Source organism: Nematostella vectensis, chromosome 4 (assembly GCF_932526225.1).
Source record: "Nematostella vectensis chromosome 4, jaNemVect1.1, whole genome shotgun sequence".
Classification (NCBI taxonomy): domain Eukaryota; kingdom Metazoa; phylum Cnidaria; class Anthozoa; order Actiniaria; family Edwardsiidae; genus Nematostella; species Nematostella vectensis.
In genome coordinates, this window is record NC_064037.1 from 15095637 (window position 1) to 15110651 (window position 15015).

The following is a 15015-nucleotide window of genomic DNA, read 5'->3' on the forward strand; positions in this document are numbered from 1 at the left end:
TTTTTGTTTTAATGTGTTCTGGTCGATGTATGCGAGAAAAGCGATTGATCTGATGCTACATGTATTGCTTGTTGGAGGTCTTTGCCCACTTATTGGGAAATAGTGGGTGCGTATGTAACAAAGATGTTGGCCGTCTGTTGTGTGACGGAAGATTTTATTAGATGTTGCGCGTGATGTTTTAACGTTAATGTCCTGTTTATTGTGTGAAAACGGTATGGTGACAGAAGTTTCCATTTTGATGTCAAATGCGTTGTTTGACGGAAGTATTTACCTAAATGTTATGTTTGTTGTGTGACGGAATTCTTTACCTAAATGTAACGTGTGCTGTGTGACGAAGGTCTTTACCTGAACGTTACATGTGTTGTGTTAGGGAAGTCTTTACTTAGATGTTGCATGTGTTATGTAACGGAAGTCTTTACGTAAATGTTACGTGTGTTGTGTGACGGAAGACGGAAGTAGCACGGGTGGCCGAGTGTGTTAGCGCGTCGGCCTCTCACCGCTGTGGCCAAGGTTCGAATCCTGGCTCAAACTGGGAATTTTTCCGGGTTCCTGCCTTGGTTCGAATTTGTGTCACAAGTGAGTTGAAGTTATTCTCCCGTGTTTCCAGTCTTCTCGGATAAGGACACTAAACCGGAGGTCCCGTCTCTTCAAGCTGCACTACATTAACCTGAACCGAAGGGACGTAAAAGAACCACTGGGGACGCAATAAACCCTCTGGCAGTGACCACCCCCAGTGACAGTGCTTACAATGCTTACTAACAATACACTCAAGTGTCCCCCAATTAGTAGGGGTCTTATCCCCGGCTAGAGGTTGTTTATGACACTTTAATAAAGTTTCTATCTAAATATAAATAAAGTTTCTATCTATCTTAGATGTTACGTGTGTTGTGTGACGGAAGCCTTGACCTAAATGTTACGTATGTGACAGTAGTAAAATGGAACTATTTTAACTCGAAACCTTATGTTGGGAGTTCGACTTATCAGTGTAGAAGTAGCTCAGAAATGGTATCTAAGTAACTAAGAAGTAACTCAGAAATACATTAGTATCTAGGTGACTGGTTCGATTATGCAAAGTTTGAGTCACCTGAGCGTGTCTTGTGTCATTGAGTCGACGCTGTTAACGCTATACCATTTGCCCCACCCAGGCTGATGTATCTTGTATTGTATCGTAATAGGTAGCGTTTGACCCGTTCAGCCTGAGGCACCTAGCCAGCTGGCGTAATGTCATGGATTGGTTTCATCGTGAGGTAAACGCTATTGAGAACGAGGCCAAGCATTTTATCGACAATTCGTTCAAGTCGCTGCGTTCTGCAGAAGGCGCCTTCGACATGTTGCTCAACTTCAGACACATACGTTCAAGAGAAGCGATCAACTCACAGATGATGAAGAAATTCAACGATATTCTTGTCCAATTCGGCAAGGAGGTGAGACGACATTTGATACACTTTTTAAAAATACTATAAAGCTTAGGGTTATCCCAGTAAAGCCCAGAGCTACCAAAAACAACATCTATGGGTGTTGCTGGAATCGCTAGGATCGGCTTAGCGCAAGACTTAAGCTTAAGACCACACAATGAGCTTGGCAATGGAAAACAAACTTGTTTTTTCTTGCAAAGCAGGCTACAAAACAGGTTTATCTCTCGGTAAAATGTTCTAAGTCCGACTATATTTTCGTTTTACAAAGGTGGACGCCATGTACTCTTTATTCAAGTCCAATGCAGACAAACCACCAATCTTCAAGAACCAGCCACCTGTTGCAGGAGCCATTAGCTGGGAGCGATCCCTGTTTTACCGCATCAAGCGCACAATCCTTCGCTTCCAAGAGATGGAAGACATGCTCAACAATGAGCATGGAAAGCAGGTACACACGGTGGTAGGGAATAGGGTAGGGCTCATATGGGGGTAGAGTAGAGATGGCACTAGAGGCGGGTACACATGGGATAGGGTAGGGATGGCTCTAAAGGCATGTTCACATGGGGGTAGGGTAGAGATGGCACTAAAGGCGGGTACATGTGGGGTAGGCTAGGGATGGCACTAAATGCGGGTACATAAACATGTGGGTAGGTTAGGGGTGGGGCTAAAGACTGGTTCATATGTGGTTAGGTAGGGATGGCTCTAAAGGCGGATACACATAGCGGTAGGGTGGGGATGACACTCAAAGGATGCACGTTGAAGGGGGGGCTAGGGATGGTACCAAAAGCTATTACGTGAGTTAGAGTAGGGCTGGTACGGGCTGCAATTACAAGTAGTAGGGTACGAAGGCCACGGGAAGAATGTACTGAGAGACTAAGGTCTGCTTAATTCCACTGCTGGGCAGACTAAATTATATAGCTTTCAACATTATTTGGGACTTATGCTCTGAGTGCCTATCCCTGCTACTGCCCTGATGTACCGTTTCATGGCAGGCGAGTAAGAAATACCTGAGCGTGGCACGCCTGATGAAGGAGTACGAAGACAAGAAGTACGAGGCTTGGAGAGAGCAGGTGGAGGCTAACCTTCTGATCTACCTGAAGAAAAACCTGTTGACCAAACCTTCAACCAGCTCCGCTACCACACATCGCAGCGTAGCGGAAGAACAGACGGGCACCGAGGATAGCTCCGATCATACTGCGGGTAAGCAGTAGGAGGAAAAGGGCGTTTAGGTAGTGTAACCTTTTATGGTTCTAAGAACCTTTTTATAAGAACGTGCAACGTAAAATGTCCTTGAATTTTAGGTTGTTGTTTTGTTTTCTAGCTAACGAGGATAATAAGCCTCCCACTGCTATTGCCAATTGTTAGCAACATTCTTTTTCTGCACTTATATTTAATTTATATTTCCTTAATATATCTTGAGTGTGGTTTCATATCCATTTTGCTCCACTACATATTCTCGTTGTTTCTTTATATATTTTGAACCGTCTTTGCTCCTATTATTGCTGGAATAAATTCTAATTATTTGTTGTGCAGCACATGACCCACATGTTCAGGTCCTTGCTATTGTTTGGTTTGGTCCTATTTTTGCTCGATTTAATGCGAGTTATTTGTTGCGCAGCATTTCACCCTAACGTCCAGTACGTGGTGGACTTTGCACCTGAGCTGGCAGAGATTATCACGGAGACCAAGTACCTGGAGCAGCTCGGGTTCCAGGTACCAGAGCTGGCCAGAAACGTTGCGTTACAGGTACATAAGTGTTCTTCTTTATTGTGACTCTGTGGGTTGCACTGATGAACGCTGGGAACTGCTAAGTTCCATTATCCATTGAATTAAAAAAATCGATTTCCCTTCCAGTACCGGTACTTGATGTTGCTCTTTGTTGGTACAGTGTTGGCTGAACTGAGGAACGCATGGAACACCTAAGTACCATGTCCATTAAATAGTAAATCCGATTCTCGTTCCAGGAAGAAAAATACCTGAAGTACGTTGATGGCCTGAAACTGATGCTTGAGCGATACCACACGGTTACTGGCAGCCTGGATGTTGCTGAGGTAGTTCAACCTATGCACATTCTTTTGCAATCTCCCCGGAAATGACAAAGTAAACATAACGAACATAACGAAAGCAAAAAACCCGGTTAAGGCTAGCCTAGATACATGGATAACAGAATGTAGTACGTCTAAGTACGCAAAAGGTCTGTGTCTGCCATTTTTTTAGGAATGCGTCGTTTTTTTCCTCTAAGAAACTCGATATTTGAAGCCGGGCTTCAACTAAATAATTTATTCTATTTTTATTCCCAACACTCGCAACGCGCGTTCTTCTTGGATGACTATCTCTGCATCAAAGTACTATTTTTTTAGGGCGTTGCGTTTGAAAGCGGTAACATTGATACTTTTGCTCAACATCTGTGTGTTCCCCTCGTCATCGAATGCATAGCATTCCCTGATAATAGACTGAATTTTTTAATGTACAGACGCAATTACTGGATGACAACATCAAGGAGCTGAAGAGAGTTCTCAAGCCGGGCTCTAAGAGGCTCAACTGGAACTCGCTTGGTATCAGCGATTATGTCACGCGATGCGGACAGGTAATCAGTATTATCCTCCTTATCTTAAGCTAACACAGCCTCTTTCGCAGGAAAATTATTTAGAAAAAAAATGGGTGGGTGGGTTACCTGTGGGGGGAATTCCTGGAAAAAGACTACAAAGAGACTTACGGAAAATGGCTTTTGACACAGTAAACCCGTATCTTTTTCCGCTATTTACAGTTGTCTGGCACAGGCTATAGTTTTACGAAGCTCTTATCCAAATGGTCCAGTTCTTTGAACCGTATTGGTCGTACTCGCCTATAGAAAATTTTCTTATTTGTAGGTAGGAAAATGAGTAGACCCGCGCACTAATTGCAAGATTTGAGTTAATTCGGGCGCTTATTCAAATTGCGATTATAACGTCGCAAAATTTCGTGCTGAACGTATTAAATGTCTGTCTTATTTTAATTATAAGGAATAATTTGTCCGTTTCAGGCTATAGGCAAGTTCGAATCACTAGTGAACCAGATCCAAAAGAACGCCAAGGATATTTACAGCCGCCTAGAGATGATCGAGATCACGGAACTCTTTAAGACTCCTCCGCCAAAAACCAATGGCATTATGCCGGATGCAAAAGTAAGAGTAAATGCATTGTTACTGGTTACTTTGTTGATTCTCTTTAATTCGTTTCCATGAGTATTCTGATTTCCTGGAAAAAGGTCGTTTCCATGAGTTTCCAAGTGTTTATTCTCTTTGATCAATTTCCAGGAGTATTCTGATTTCCTGGAAAAAGGTCGTTTCCATGAGTTTCCAAGTGTTTATTTTCTTTAATTCATTTCCAGTAGTATTCTGATTTCCTGGGAAAAGGTCGTTTCCATGGGTTTCCAAGTGTTTATTCTCTTTGATCAATTTCCAGGAGTATTCTGATCTTCTGGAAAAAAGGTCGTTTCCATGAGTTTCTAAGTGTTTATTCTCTTTGATCAATTTCCAGGAGTATTCTGATTTCCTGGAAAAAGGTCGTTTCAATGAGTTTCCAAGTGTTTATTCTCTTTGATCAATTTCCAGTAGTATTCTGATTCCCTGAAAAAGGTCGTTTCCATGAGTTCCCAAATGTTTATTCTCCTTCATCAATTTCCAGGAGTATTTTGATTTTCTGGAAAAAGGTCGTTCCCAGGAACTGGAAGTGCTTGCCAGAAAGTACCGCGCTATCGGGCCTCTGCTGACCAAGATGGAAGGCCTGGTCGCTCATACCAACACAGGCCGGGCTCCAAAGCTTCAGCCTTACTATGCATTCTGGGAGAACGCCGTGTATGAGGCTCTAACGAAGGTAAATTATCTTTATTGATTAACACTTCTTCTATTAACACCTCTAAATTTCGATTCGTACTACTGTAGGTAAAAAGGTTGGTTCCTGTAATTTGATATGCGTTTTAGATAATTTTTTTGGGGGTCTTTTTAATTTTACAAATTTTGATATAAATATGCGAAAAATGAGTGTCGGCCAGTGTAAAGCAATCTCGTTCCAGATCCTGTTTTATTTCTCCGCGACTGCGCGGCCTTGGTCACGATAAGCATAACAGATAAAAATAACGTGCTGTCGCGAGATTTGCATAACACTTAGATGTTATTTTTAACCTTAAAAAGTTTCCTGGATTTGCAAACATCTTGTAAAATTCTTGGTCCGGGTCTTCTGGTCTTTTTGATAATATAGGTATCAGAAAGGTTTGTCTTCATTGATATCGTCGTCTTTTTCGTTCAGATGGTGACTCGGAACCTCCAGGTGTTCAACACCAAACTCCAGTCCAAGCTGCCCCTGTTCCAGATCTAGTTGCACAACGGTGTGACATGGGGCAAAAAATAAAATAAAAAAAAATAACAAAGATGCTAGATAGATCCAGTCGGCAAAAGGGGAGGAGTTGAAGGCAGGGGAGTGGCTCAACCTGTATCTTCATCTATATGTATCCATGTCTATAAGACCCTGCGTTATTTTTCTCACTCTCCTGCTCTGTTTGTCTTCATTGATATCGTCGTCTTTTTCGTTCAGATGGTGACTCGGAACCTCCAGGTGTTCAACACCAAACTCCAGTCCAAGCTGCCCCTGTTCCAGATCGAGACGGCGCTCTCCGCGCCAGAGATCGTACTGTCACCGCCTGCAAACGAGATCTACAAGCTAGTCATGCAGTCCGTGCGTGACATGGTGGAGGGGTAAGTCAAGTTGCCGCGTTACAGTTAGCCAGGCCCGTACCCAGGGGGGGGGATGTCATGCAGTCCGTGCGTGACATGGTGGAGGGGTAAGTCAAGTTGCCGCGTTACAGTTAGCCAGGCCCGTACCCAGGGGGGGGGGGGGGGATGCAGGGGGTGCGAACGTACCCACAAACGCACAACGGCCGAAGGTCCACTTTCGGTTCTCAATAGACGTGCTATTTGTAGACAACACTATAAAGCATAAGCTAGATCACTCTGGTATGTAGCCTAATCTGACAATAAAGGTTCCGTGGAGATACTGGAAAGTCATAAAAAAATCCCTCTTTAATCCTGGGTACGGGCCTGATAGCTGTTATAGTCTCTATATGTACTTCCCAAGTATTGTGTTTTGTAAACATGCGTAATTCCCATTAAACCAGTAGTACCAATCCAGCTTGTTGGTGACTATGTTGTGTGTTGTATGATGGTTTCGTGTGACTCGTTTCTTCCACATTCTACATCACTAAGCTTTTTGTCTGGAACTCGTGACGGTGTTGTTTACACGACGCTGTTGTTTTGTGGAAACGGTGTTGCAGCACGGGCTATAGGATAATTTGACTCCGAAATGAAGTCTTAATGTCTTGTTAGTGTTGAATAAAGCACGTATTCATTTGGTTTCGCTCCTACAGCGAGCTCTGTCCCTACAAGCTTCGACCGTTCAAACGACGAGCTGTGTAACCGCCGCCGCCAACTTGTAAATGAGCAACTCGACCCCTCGACCCTTTGCGACGCGTTTTTTCTCTTCCCCACTATAAAATAGATTGTCAAGTTATTTATTTTTTAGGTGGCGGCGGCGGTTACACAGCGCCTCGTTTGAAATGTCGCGAGTTCGTAGGGACAAAGCTCGCTGTAGGAGTAAAACCAAGGCCAATACATCCAGTTGAAGAAGGGATACGTGCTTATTCAACACTAACAAGACATTATACTTAATTTCGGAGTCGAATTATCCTATAGCCCGTGGTTGCAGTGAAGATTTTCCGACGATTTTGTGTGACGGTGCCTTGTGTGTCTTCCCCTCTTTCCTCAAAGCATTTAGCGCTTGTTGCGTGACAGTGCTGTAACAGTGCTGCGTGATCCAATCTAGTATGACGATGTTATGTGAAGCTGCTACATGACGGTGACGTGTGACTGTGTTGCGTGACACTTTTCTCCCCTCTACAGCACCAAACTATTTGTGCGTTGGATGAACGGCACGTGTATTGAGACGCCGCCGCAGCACGCCGAGGGAGAGGACGAGCCTGTTGTGTTCAGCTTCTTCACTGACATCTCCGCCAGCCCTGCCATCATCGAGCTTGTCACCACGGTCAGCAAAAGCGTACAGAACACTTTAGGAACACTGAACAAGTACCTGAACCGGTGGAAGAGGTACCGACTTCTCTGGAAGCTTGATAAGGTAAGTGTGGCGTACCTCACTCATGGCTTCCATTCCATGCGCGCACGTCCGTAAAACAAAATCATGCTACCATGGCCACGAAAACAGACTTAAACAGCCTCTATTTTGTCTTCCTTGCAAAGTACCAAGTGTGGAAAAACATCTATTACCATCGGCTGATTTGCTGAAGCAAATGAGATATTTTCGATGGAATTTGTTTAGTAAACTATCAAATTTTGTTTTAAGATGGTTATTCCAAGATCTAAGCCCAATATCAAGTGTGTCTTACAAGGGCTGTTTAAGTTTGTCTATAGGCTGGGCTGGTATCAAACAAAGCTGTTATACCTCCATGACAATAAGTCCGATATATTACGAGGGATCATCGACGAGACGTTATATGCACGTTAGCTTGATCTACATCACTCTAGCGAGCCAAAATAGCGTAGTTTCTGGTGCCTCATAGCACATGTAAGCTTTTGCTCCTTTTTTATCTTAAATATCTTGCTTTATCGTTTTGCAGAGTAACATGGTGATGAAGTTCGCGGCGAAAAACCCAACCTGCATCGCGTACGACGAAAAGTTACAGTTCTACTCTAATCTGGTGCTCGAGGTACCGTGACTACTTGTAATGAGTACCTTACTCGTCTAGGGACCGTGGCGCTTATTTTATTTATTGATATCTAGCTACATTTTGCAATACTGTAATACTCAAGGAATACACCAAAATCTGGAAATCGACTCTGCCAAATTTTCGTCTTTAATAAGACTTCTTCAGGGCACTTTTATTCATTGTTCTGGTACGAGATCGCGACAGTTTGGGCTTTTTGATTATATTCGTAACACTCAAGGACATGCATTTATACATAATTTATTTGTTGCACAGACATTTTTTATGACACTGCAGAATTTTGGTTGTCTTTTTTCTAATTAAATTTAAAAAAGCAAACATGTTTCATCAATCATGGTCGAGCATCAATGATGACCGAGTTACCCTGGATATGCTTCTTCTGTTATGATTGACATATCGTATTGATTGACAGGTGGGCACCCAACCCATGTCACGTGATGTGGAGTTTGTGCGACTCAACCTCGACCCGTTGGCAACCACCATACAGGCGAACGCGCGGGCCTGGGTCAAGGAACTGGGCAAGATGCTGAACGAGTCTGCTAAAGACAACTTGATGACGCTCAAGGGCGAGATTGAGGTAAAGTATTATATTACGTTTACCTTTTCAGCCGCCATTTTGGCATACTAGCTAAGTACAAGTATGAAAAAGCATCCATTTTCATCGGCTGATTTGCTGAAGCCTATGCAATATTTTCGATTGTATTTGGTATATAAAGTATAAAACTTTGTTTTTAGATGGTTATTGCGAGATTTTAGCACAGTATGTCCCTTCCAATATTAAATAAAAACAATAACAAAGGTGTTGCCGACAATAGCACTTCAAGTTCCATAAAGGTGGATGCAAACACTTCTATAACAACAGCATTTTGGGCTACTTACAGTACTAATTGAATTATCTTCTTCCTGTCACAGACCCTGTGTACAGATTTGAAGCGCGCCCCGGACACCCTGGAAGACCTCAAGTTCGTGCTACGAGTCATCGCCGACATACGGGACATGTCCTTGGACGTGGAACTACGCACCGCTGACATCAAGGAGCGATACCGCACCCTCAAGATGTACGAGATAGAGGTAAGTTTACGCGTGCGCAAAGCTAAACACCGCTGACATACTTTTGTAACTAACACCATGCCAGATAAGAGATACTACGAGTGCAGGCCTCTGTTTCATATTATTTGGTTACGACACGGTCACGGGCATGCGTGTAATATGCTTCCATCTTTTGTTTTAACCAGCCAGGGTGAACCGTAAAAAATGTATTGGAGCTAATCATCTCTTACTCCCATGTTATCTTTAATTTGCCCTTGGCATTAAGGACCCGTTAGAGAAATGGGAACAGAAAATCTGCAAAAATTGTGAGAAAGTTTACATTTGCTGTTTTGTGGAAGCTATTCCGATAATTTTTACTGAAGTTGGTGATTGAAGTACTAATTTTTATTTCAGGCGCGTACACAGGGGGGTACGCCATCCCCCCCCCCCACACACACACACACACACTTGGCGGCAAAAAGTGGGTCATTTTTATTAAGGAATCTTCAAATACTATGCTTTTTCCATATGATACCTTTGACTGCGCACCTCCCCCCCCCCCCCTAAGCCAATCCTGAGAACGCGCCTGTATTAGATGGTTTCCGAGACATCATCGCATTGTCTTCCAACATTAATTGAAAGTAATGTCAAGGCTTGGTTAACTGCTGTTTTTCACAACTCCGTATGTTATCGCTCTAGGTGTCGGATAACGAGACGGAGCTCGTGAATGGTATTGACCAGCTTTGGGATGACTTGTTCGTCGAGTCACGTCGTGTTGACTACAGTCTGGTATCTGTCAAGATGAAGTTCACAGAGGTAAACTCTATCATGACTGAGCATAACTAGAAGTTAACATGCAAACTTTAATCCAGTTGATCCGACTTGAGTGACACCTAATATCGTTGGCTATAAAATCCTACGCAAATGCGATTCTCAGTTGTGAATTAAATCCGGCTGAATCACGATAAAATTTTATCCATCCTACAGATAAACCAGCCCAATTATTTTCATAAAGTATCGAATATTACAGGAAAAATTGAATTTTTACAAATGTGTGAGCGTTTGGAATAATATGGTCACAAAACTCGGATCTATGGACTTGAATTTTGTTGACCCTATGAGCAGAAACTGCTGAATGGTGTGCAAACTAGTTGGGCTCCTTTACTTACAGGCCCCCATTGTAGAAGATAACAACTTGATTTAGCCGACTATAATCTTTTTATCATTTACAAGCTATTGAACTTGATTTAAATTTCTTCGTATCTGTAGATCACGCAAGATCAGGTGTCTAACTTCACGAGTGACATCTCCAAATTTAAAGAAAGTTTTATCAACGAGGGCCCGAGCTCCATTGGCACAGATTTGGATGCTGGTAAGGACATGTCCAGCCCCTTTAACTTATCTGACCTTTAAATAAGACTGTATGTCTGTATCACTCGTCTGTTTTCATATACCCCTTGCCACATACTTTCCTGTGATAAACTTCTGGTAACTAAAGAAAAGGTTGAACTACTTTAAAAAGTAAAGAAGAGAAAAAGTGATCTAAAATACAGCATACATTCGATCATCCCATACGGCTGCTGGTCCTTTGTCGACTTGAGTGTAGTATCAACGATAACAGTATTAATGCCGTCTATTTTTCGCGTGTTTCAGGTGTTGAGCTTCTAAAGAAGTTCCAGGAAGAGTACAACACGTTTGAGAAAGAGCGCCAGGAGCTGACGAATGCTGAGCGGCTGTTTGGCCTATCAATCACCATGTACCCTGAGCTACAGCAGATGGAGAAAGAGCTGAAAGGCCTCGAACAAGTTTTCGGCATCTACGAAAAGCAAAAGGTAAGGTAGTCATCATTTCACACCTACATTCAGCTCTGTTCTCGGGAGCGGGCACATGCGGTACTGCCTGTTAGGGAAGAACCATTAATTAGTAAAGTAAAGAGGGGATGGAAGGGGTTCCAGTCGTGTTTTTGTTGTTGTTTTTGTTTTTGTCTTCCCAAGAAAAGCATTATATTTTTATTATCTGTTTGCATTTTTCTTTTCTGTCTAGTTTGGGTGGCAACTTCATACACGATAAAATATCTTTTTTTTAATTTTTTTATTATTTTTTATGGTGTATGAATTATTTTGTTCCTTACCAATCCTCTCCCCTTTTTTAATGGTAAAAATCGTTTTTAAAGTAAAAAAATCGGTGGTTTTGTGCGTAACTATGATCACTTTAGCTATCTCGACGCACTGTGTTACCACGTTCGTTTATTGCAATCTTGATGCTTGGTTTTACCTTGGTTTTGACCTCATCTTGATCGTCTGTTCCCACCTAACCTGCCGGTTATATTTTGCAGGAAGCGCGTGATGAGTGGGCGAACACACTGTGGGCTAACCTGGACGTCTCCGTGCTATCTGATGGTATCGACGGCTACATTAAGCAGCTCAAGAGGCTCCCTCGTGAAGTCAAAGCTCTGCCTCTGTGTCATGTACTCGAGGAGAAAATGAAAGAGTTTAAGAACTCAATCCCGCTTTTCTCGGATCTCAAGAACGAGGCGCTCAGAGAACGGTAAGTTTCTTGCCAAGAAATACAAGAAATATCGCTAGAAATAGACGACATTAATAAAGTAAAAAGAAGACGAAATTAAATAACACCAGTTCCATAAAAAGATATCCATATGTCCAAGAAATGTGAAAAGTAACCGTTGTTCCAAAACGTAGAGGCACTTTACAAGAAACAACTCCAAAAGACGTTTCTCAAAAACTTTTGATAGTCGTTCCCTCAAGGTAAATTAAAATAAGAGCATTTATTCAAATGTTCATCCGAAAATGCACTACAAAAATTCTTTGAGGGAACTTATTTCAAAAGATTTTGAGAAAGTTTTTTTTTTCAGTAACAAAAGTCAGTAACACGTGTTTTATTCACCCTTCGTTATCCCATAATAGTCACTGGAAAAAGCTGATGGACATGACTGGTATGAAGTTCGACCTCAATCCCGAAACGTTCACGCTACAGAACATGTTCGCCATGGAGCTGCACAACTTCAGCGATGTGATCGCGGACATCACCGCTAGCGCCACGAAGGAACTCGGCATCGAGAAGGGGATTGCGGAGGTGTCGGACACCTGGAACGCCATGAAATTTACTGTCGCCAAGTACATGAAGGTGGGTGTTGATGTGGGCGTGAGAGGAGGTGAGGTGTAGGTTGTCTCAAGAGTTGTAGTAGTGTGCTAACTACTGTATGACAGTCGGTATCTTTCAATGTTCTTTTAGTTGAGAACCATCAGGCATATGGTGACACTGTGATTTTAAGCGGGTCACCCGATGTGATCATTTCGAAAAATATAAACCTTGTCCATGAATATCCTTTTTATGAGGTGCTCCACGTTTCTCTGTCGGACTCCAAACTTTGGACTCGGACTCCAAACTTTGGACTCCAGACTCCAAACTCCAGACTCTGTGATACCATTTCGTGTATTAAGTATTTTAAATCTTTCTCATTCGAAGTAAAAATGTAATGAAACAAGAATATTTACAATCCACAGGGTACCCAGGAGCGAGGTTTCGTCTTAGGCACCGTGGACGAGATCCTACAGATTCTTGACGACAACGCGATGAACTTGCAGAGCATGTCTGCTTCCAGGTTCGTCGGTCCTTTCCTCGAGACAGTCAACAAATGGGAGAAGAGTCTGTCGCACATCGGCGAGGTGGTGGAGGTGTGGATGGTTGTGCAGCGGAAATGGATGTACCTGGAGAGTATCTTTATTGGGGGCGATATCCGCGCTCAGCTGCCGGAAGAGGCGCGCAAGTTCGATGATATCGACAAGACTTTTAAAAAGGTAAGAGGATCCTGAAAAAAAAATATCGTAGCTATTTGAAAAATAGCTAAATTGACGTCATAGTGCTATAAGCCCTCAAGATTGTAGAATTCCTTGAAATTCATATTTAAGTGAGTTCTTAATCTGAAAGCCATGGATACAATGTAATTGATTGGGCAGTTGATTGTTGAAGTAATCTAAAAAAACGATCATGGCTTCGGAACGACAAAATATATACGGCTTTCGTAAGTCATTGGCCTACACTTAGATGGGTCCCAGTTGCGCAATCTCACTGCAATACGATGACCATCAATAGTACTAACTCGAAACAAACTCGTAACTTGATTGACAGAAGTGAGATCGGCTTTATCGTTTTTGGAATCTGTGGGGAAGGAATATTTAAAATCAAACTAATAAAGCATGTTCTTTTTCTCCTATAGATAATGGCGGATACTGCCAAGAACCCCAAGGTCCTGGAAGCATGCCATGCTGCTAACCGACTCGACCAGTTACAGTTTATCGTCAACGGGCTGGAAAAGTGCCAGAAGAGCTTAAATGACTACCTGGACTCCAAAAGGAACGCATTCCCGCGTTTTTTCTTCATCTCCGATGACGAATTGCTTTCTATCCTCGGTAGCCACGACCCTACATGCGTACAGGAACACATGATTAAGGTAATGTGAGACCTCTGGTACAAATGACAAAGGAAATAGAGTGGTTCTGGAACACTTGCTGAGGTAAAGTAGGACAGCCGGAACATATTATCAAGAAACTTTATGACTTCTGGAACACATGATTGAGGTAAAGAAAGACAGCTGGAACACATGATCAAAAAACTTTATGACATCTGGAACACATGATTGAGGTAAAGCTGGACAGTTGGAACATATGATCTAGGAACTTTATGACTTCTGAAACACATTATTGAGGTAAAGTAGGACAGTTGGAACACATGATTGATATAATGCATGTTTTCTCGGACACAACCAAAACGTAGCGTTCGACTTCTGTAATACATGTTCAAGGTAATATGAATACTGGGTCTGCATGGAGTGAGGGAATGCACGGAATGTAGAAACCTAAGAGATAAATGGAGTTTAGTAAAGTATGATAAAAAAAGATAATCGAAACCTAGGAGCAGTGACTGACAACATACTTTTTCTTTTCCAGATGTTTGACAACATCGCGAGTTTGCGCTTTCAAGAAGGCAGCAACAAGGAGACTCTGGCGACTGCCATGATCAGCAGTGAGGGCGAGTCCATGGACTTCAGGCAAGCAGTGCCCGCGGAGGGGAGGGTGGAGGACTGGATGACCAGCGTGCTGAAGGAAATGAGACGAACCAATAGGCTGATCACTAAAGAGGCCATTTACAACTACTGCAACCAGATCACACGGTAAGGAACTCACATGCATGTATGTGTTTAACACTTACCGGAAATAGAGCAAGGGTCGAGGTAAACAGTTACCCAATATGGACCAAATACGAAAATAACATCAATTGATTTGACATCGGCGGCAAATCTTCTATATTGGTATATCGTCAGATGCTGCTATCTTCAGATGCAAGCTTTAGCCCGTTCGCCTTGTCATATCTTTGCCCCTGAAGTCAGATTTACGTGTCCGTTTTATCCCGATTGCCATGCCATGCCATGGCCCGGAACTGAGATTTAGGTATCGGCTTTACAAAGGACGCTAATGTCTTATCTATGCCTCGGACGTCAGGATTAGGTTTTTCCTTTACCCATGACTGTCATCTTTTATTTTTGCTCCGGAAGTCAGATTTAGGTGTCCGCTTATACAGGATTATCATATCTTATGTTCGTCCCGGAAGTCAGATTTGGGTGTCCGCTTATACAGGATTATCATATCTTATGTTCGTCCCGGAAGTCAGATTTAGGTGTACGCTTATACAGGATTATCATATCTATTGTTCTTCCCGGAAGTCAGATTTGGGTGTCCGCTTATACAGGATTATCTTATCTTATGTTCGTCCCGGAAGTCAGATT

The 15015-nt window shown here is 42.6% G+C and overlaps 1 protein-coding gene across 1 annotated transcript in view; it reads left to right on the top strand.

The window, feature by feature from the left end:
- Window positions 1-15015, top strand: part of LOC5507284 (dynein axonemal heavy chain 10-like) — a 54375-nt gene that overhangs the window by 4426 nt on the left and 34934 nt on the right. The window contains exons 5-25 of the mRNA XM_048726516.1: window positions 1176-1424; window positions 1684-1860; window positions 2405-2612; window positions 3031-3158; window positions 3377-3463; window positions 3886-3999; window positions 4435-4575; window positions 5078-5266; window positions 5984-6144; window positions 7345-7576; window positions 8076-8165; window positions 8596-8760; window positions 9096-9254; window positions 9912-10028; window positions 10482-10584; window positions 10866-11044; window positions 11548-11759; window positions 12137-12356; window positions 12737-13030; window positions 13450-13683; window positions 14180-14403. Of these exons, the coding sequence (XP_048582473.1) occupies window positions 1176-1424; window positions 1684-1860; window positions 2405-2612; window positions 3031-3158; window positions 3377-3463; window positions 3886-3999; window positions 4435-4575; window positions 5078-5266; window positions 5984-6144; window positions 7345-7576; window positions 8076-8165; window positions 8596-8760; window positions 9096-9254; window positions 9912-10028; window positions 10482-10584; window positions 10866-11044; window positions 11548-11759; window positions 12137-12356; window positions 12737-13030; window positions 13450-13683; window positions 14180-14403 (3683 nt within the window). The remainder of the gene's footprint in view (window positions 1-1175; window positions 1425-1683; window positions 1861-2404; window positions 2613-3030; window positions 3159-3376; window positions 3464-3885; window positions 4000-4434; window positions 4576-5077; window positions 5267-5983; window positions 6145-7344; window positions 7577-8075; window positions 8166-8595; window positions 8761-9095; window positions 9255-9911; window positions 10029-10481; window positions 10585-10865; window positions 11045-11547; window positions 11760-12136; window positions 12357-12736; window positions 13031-13449; window positions 13684-14179; window positions 14404-15015) is intronic.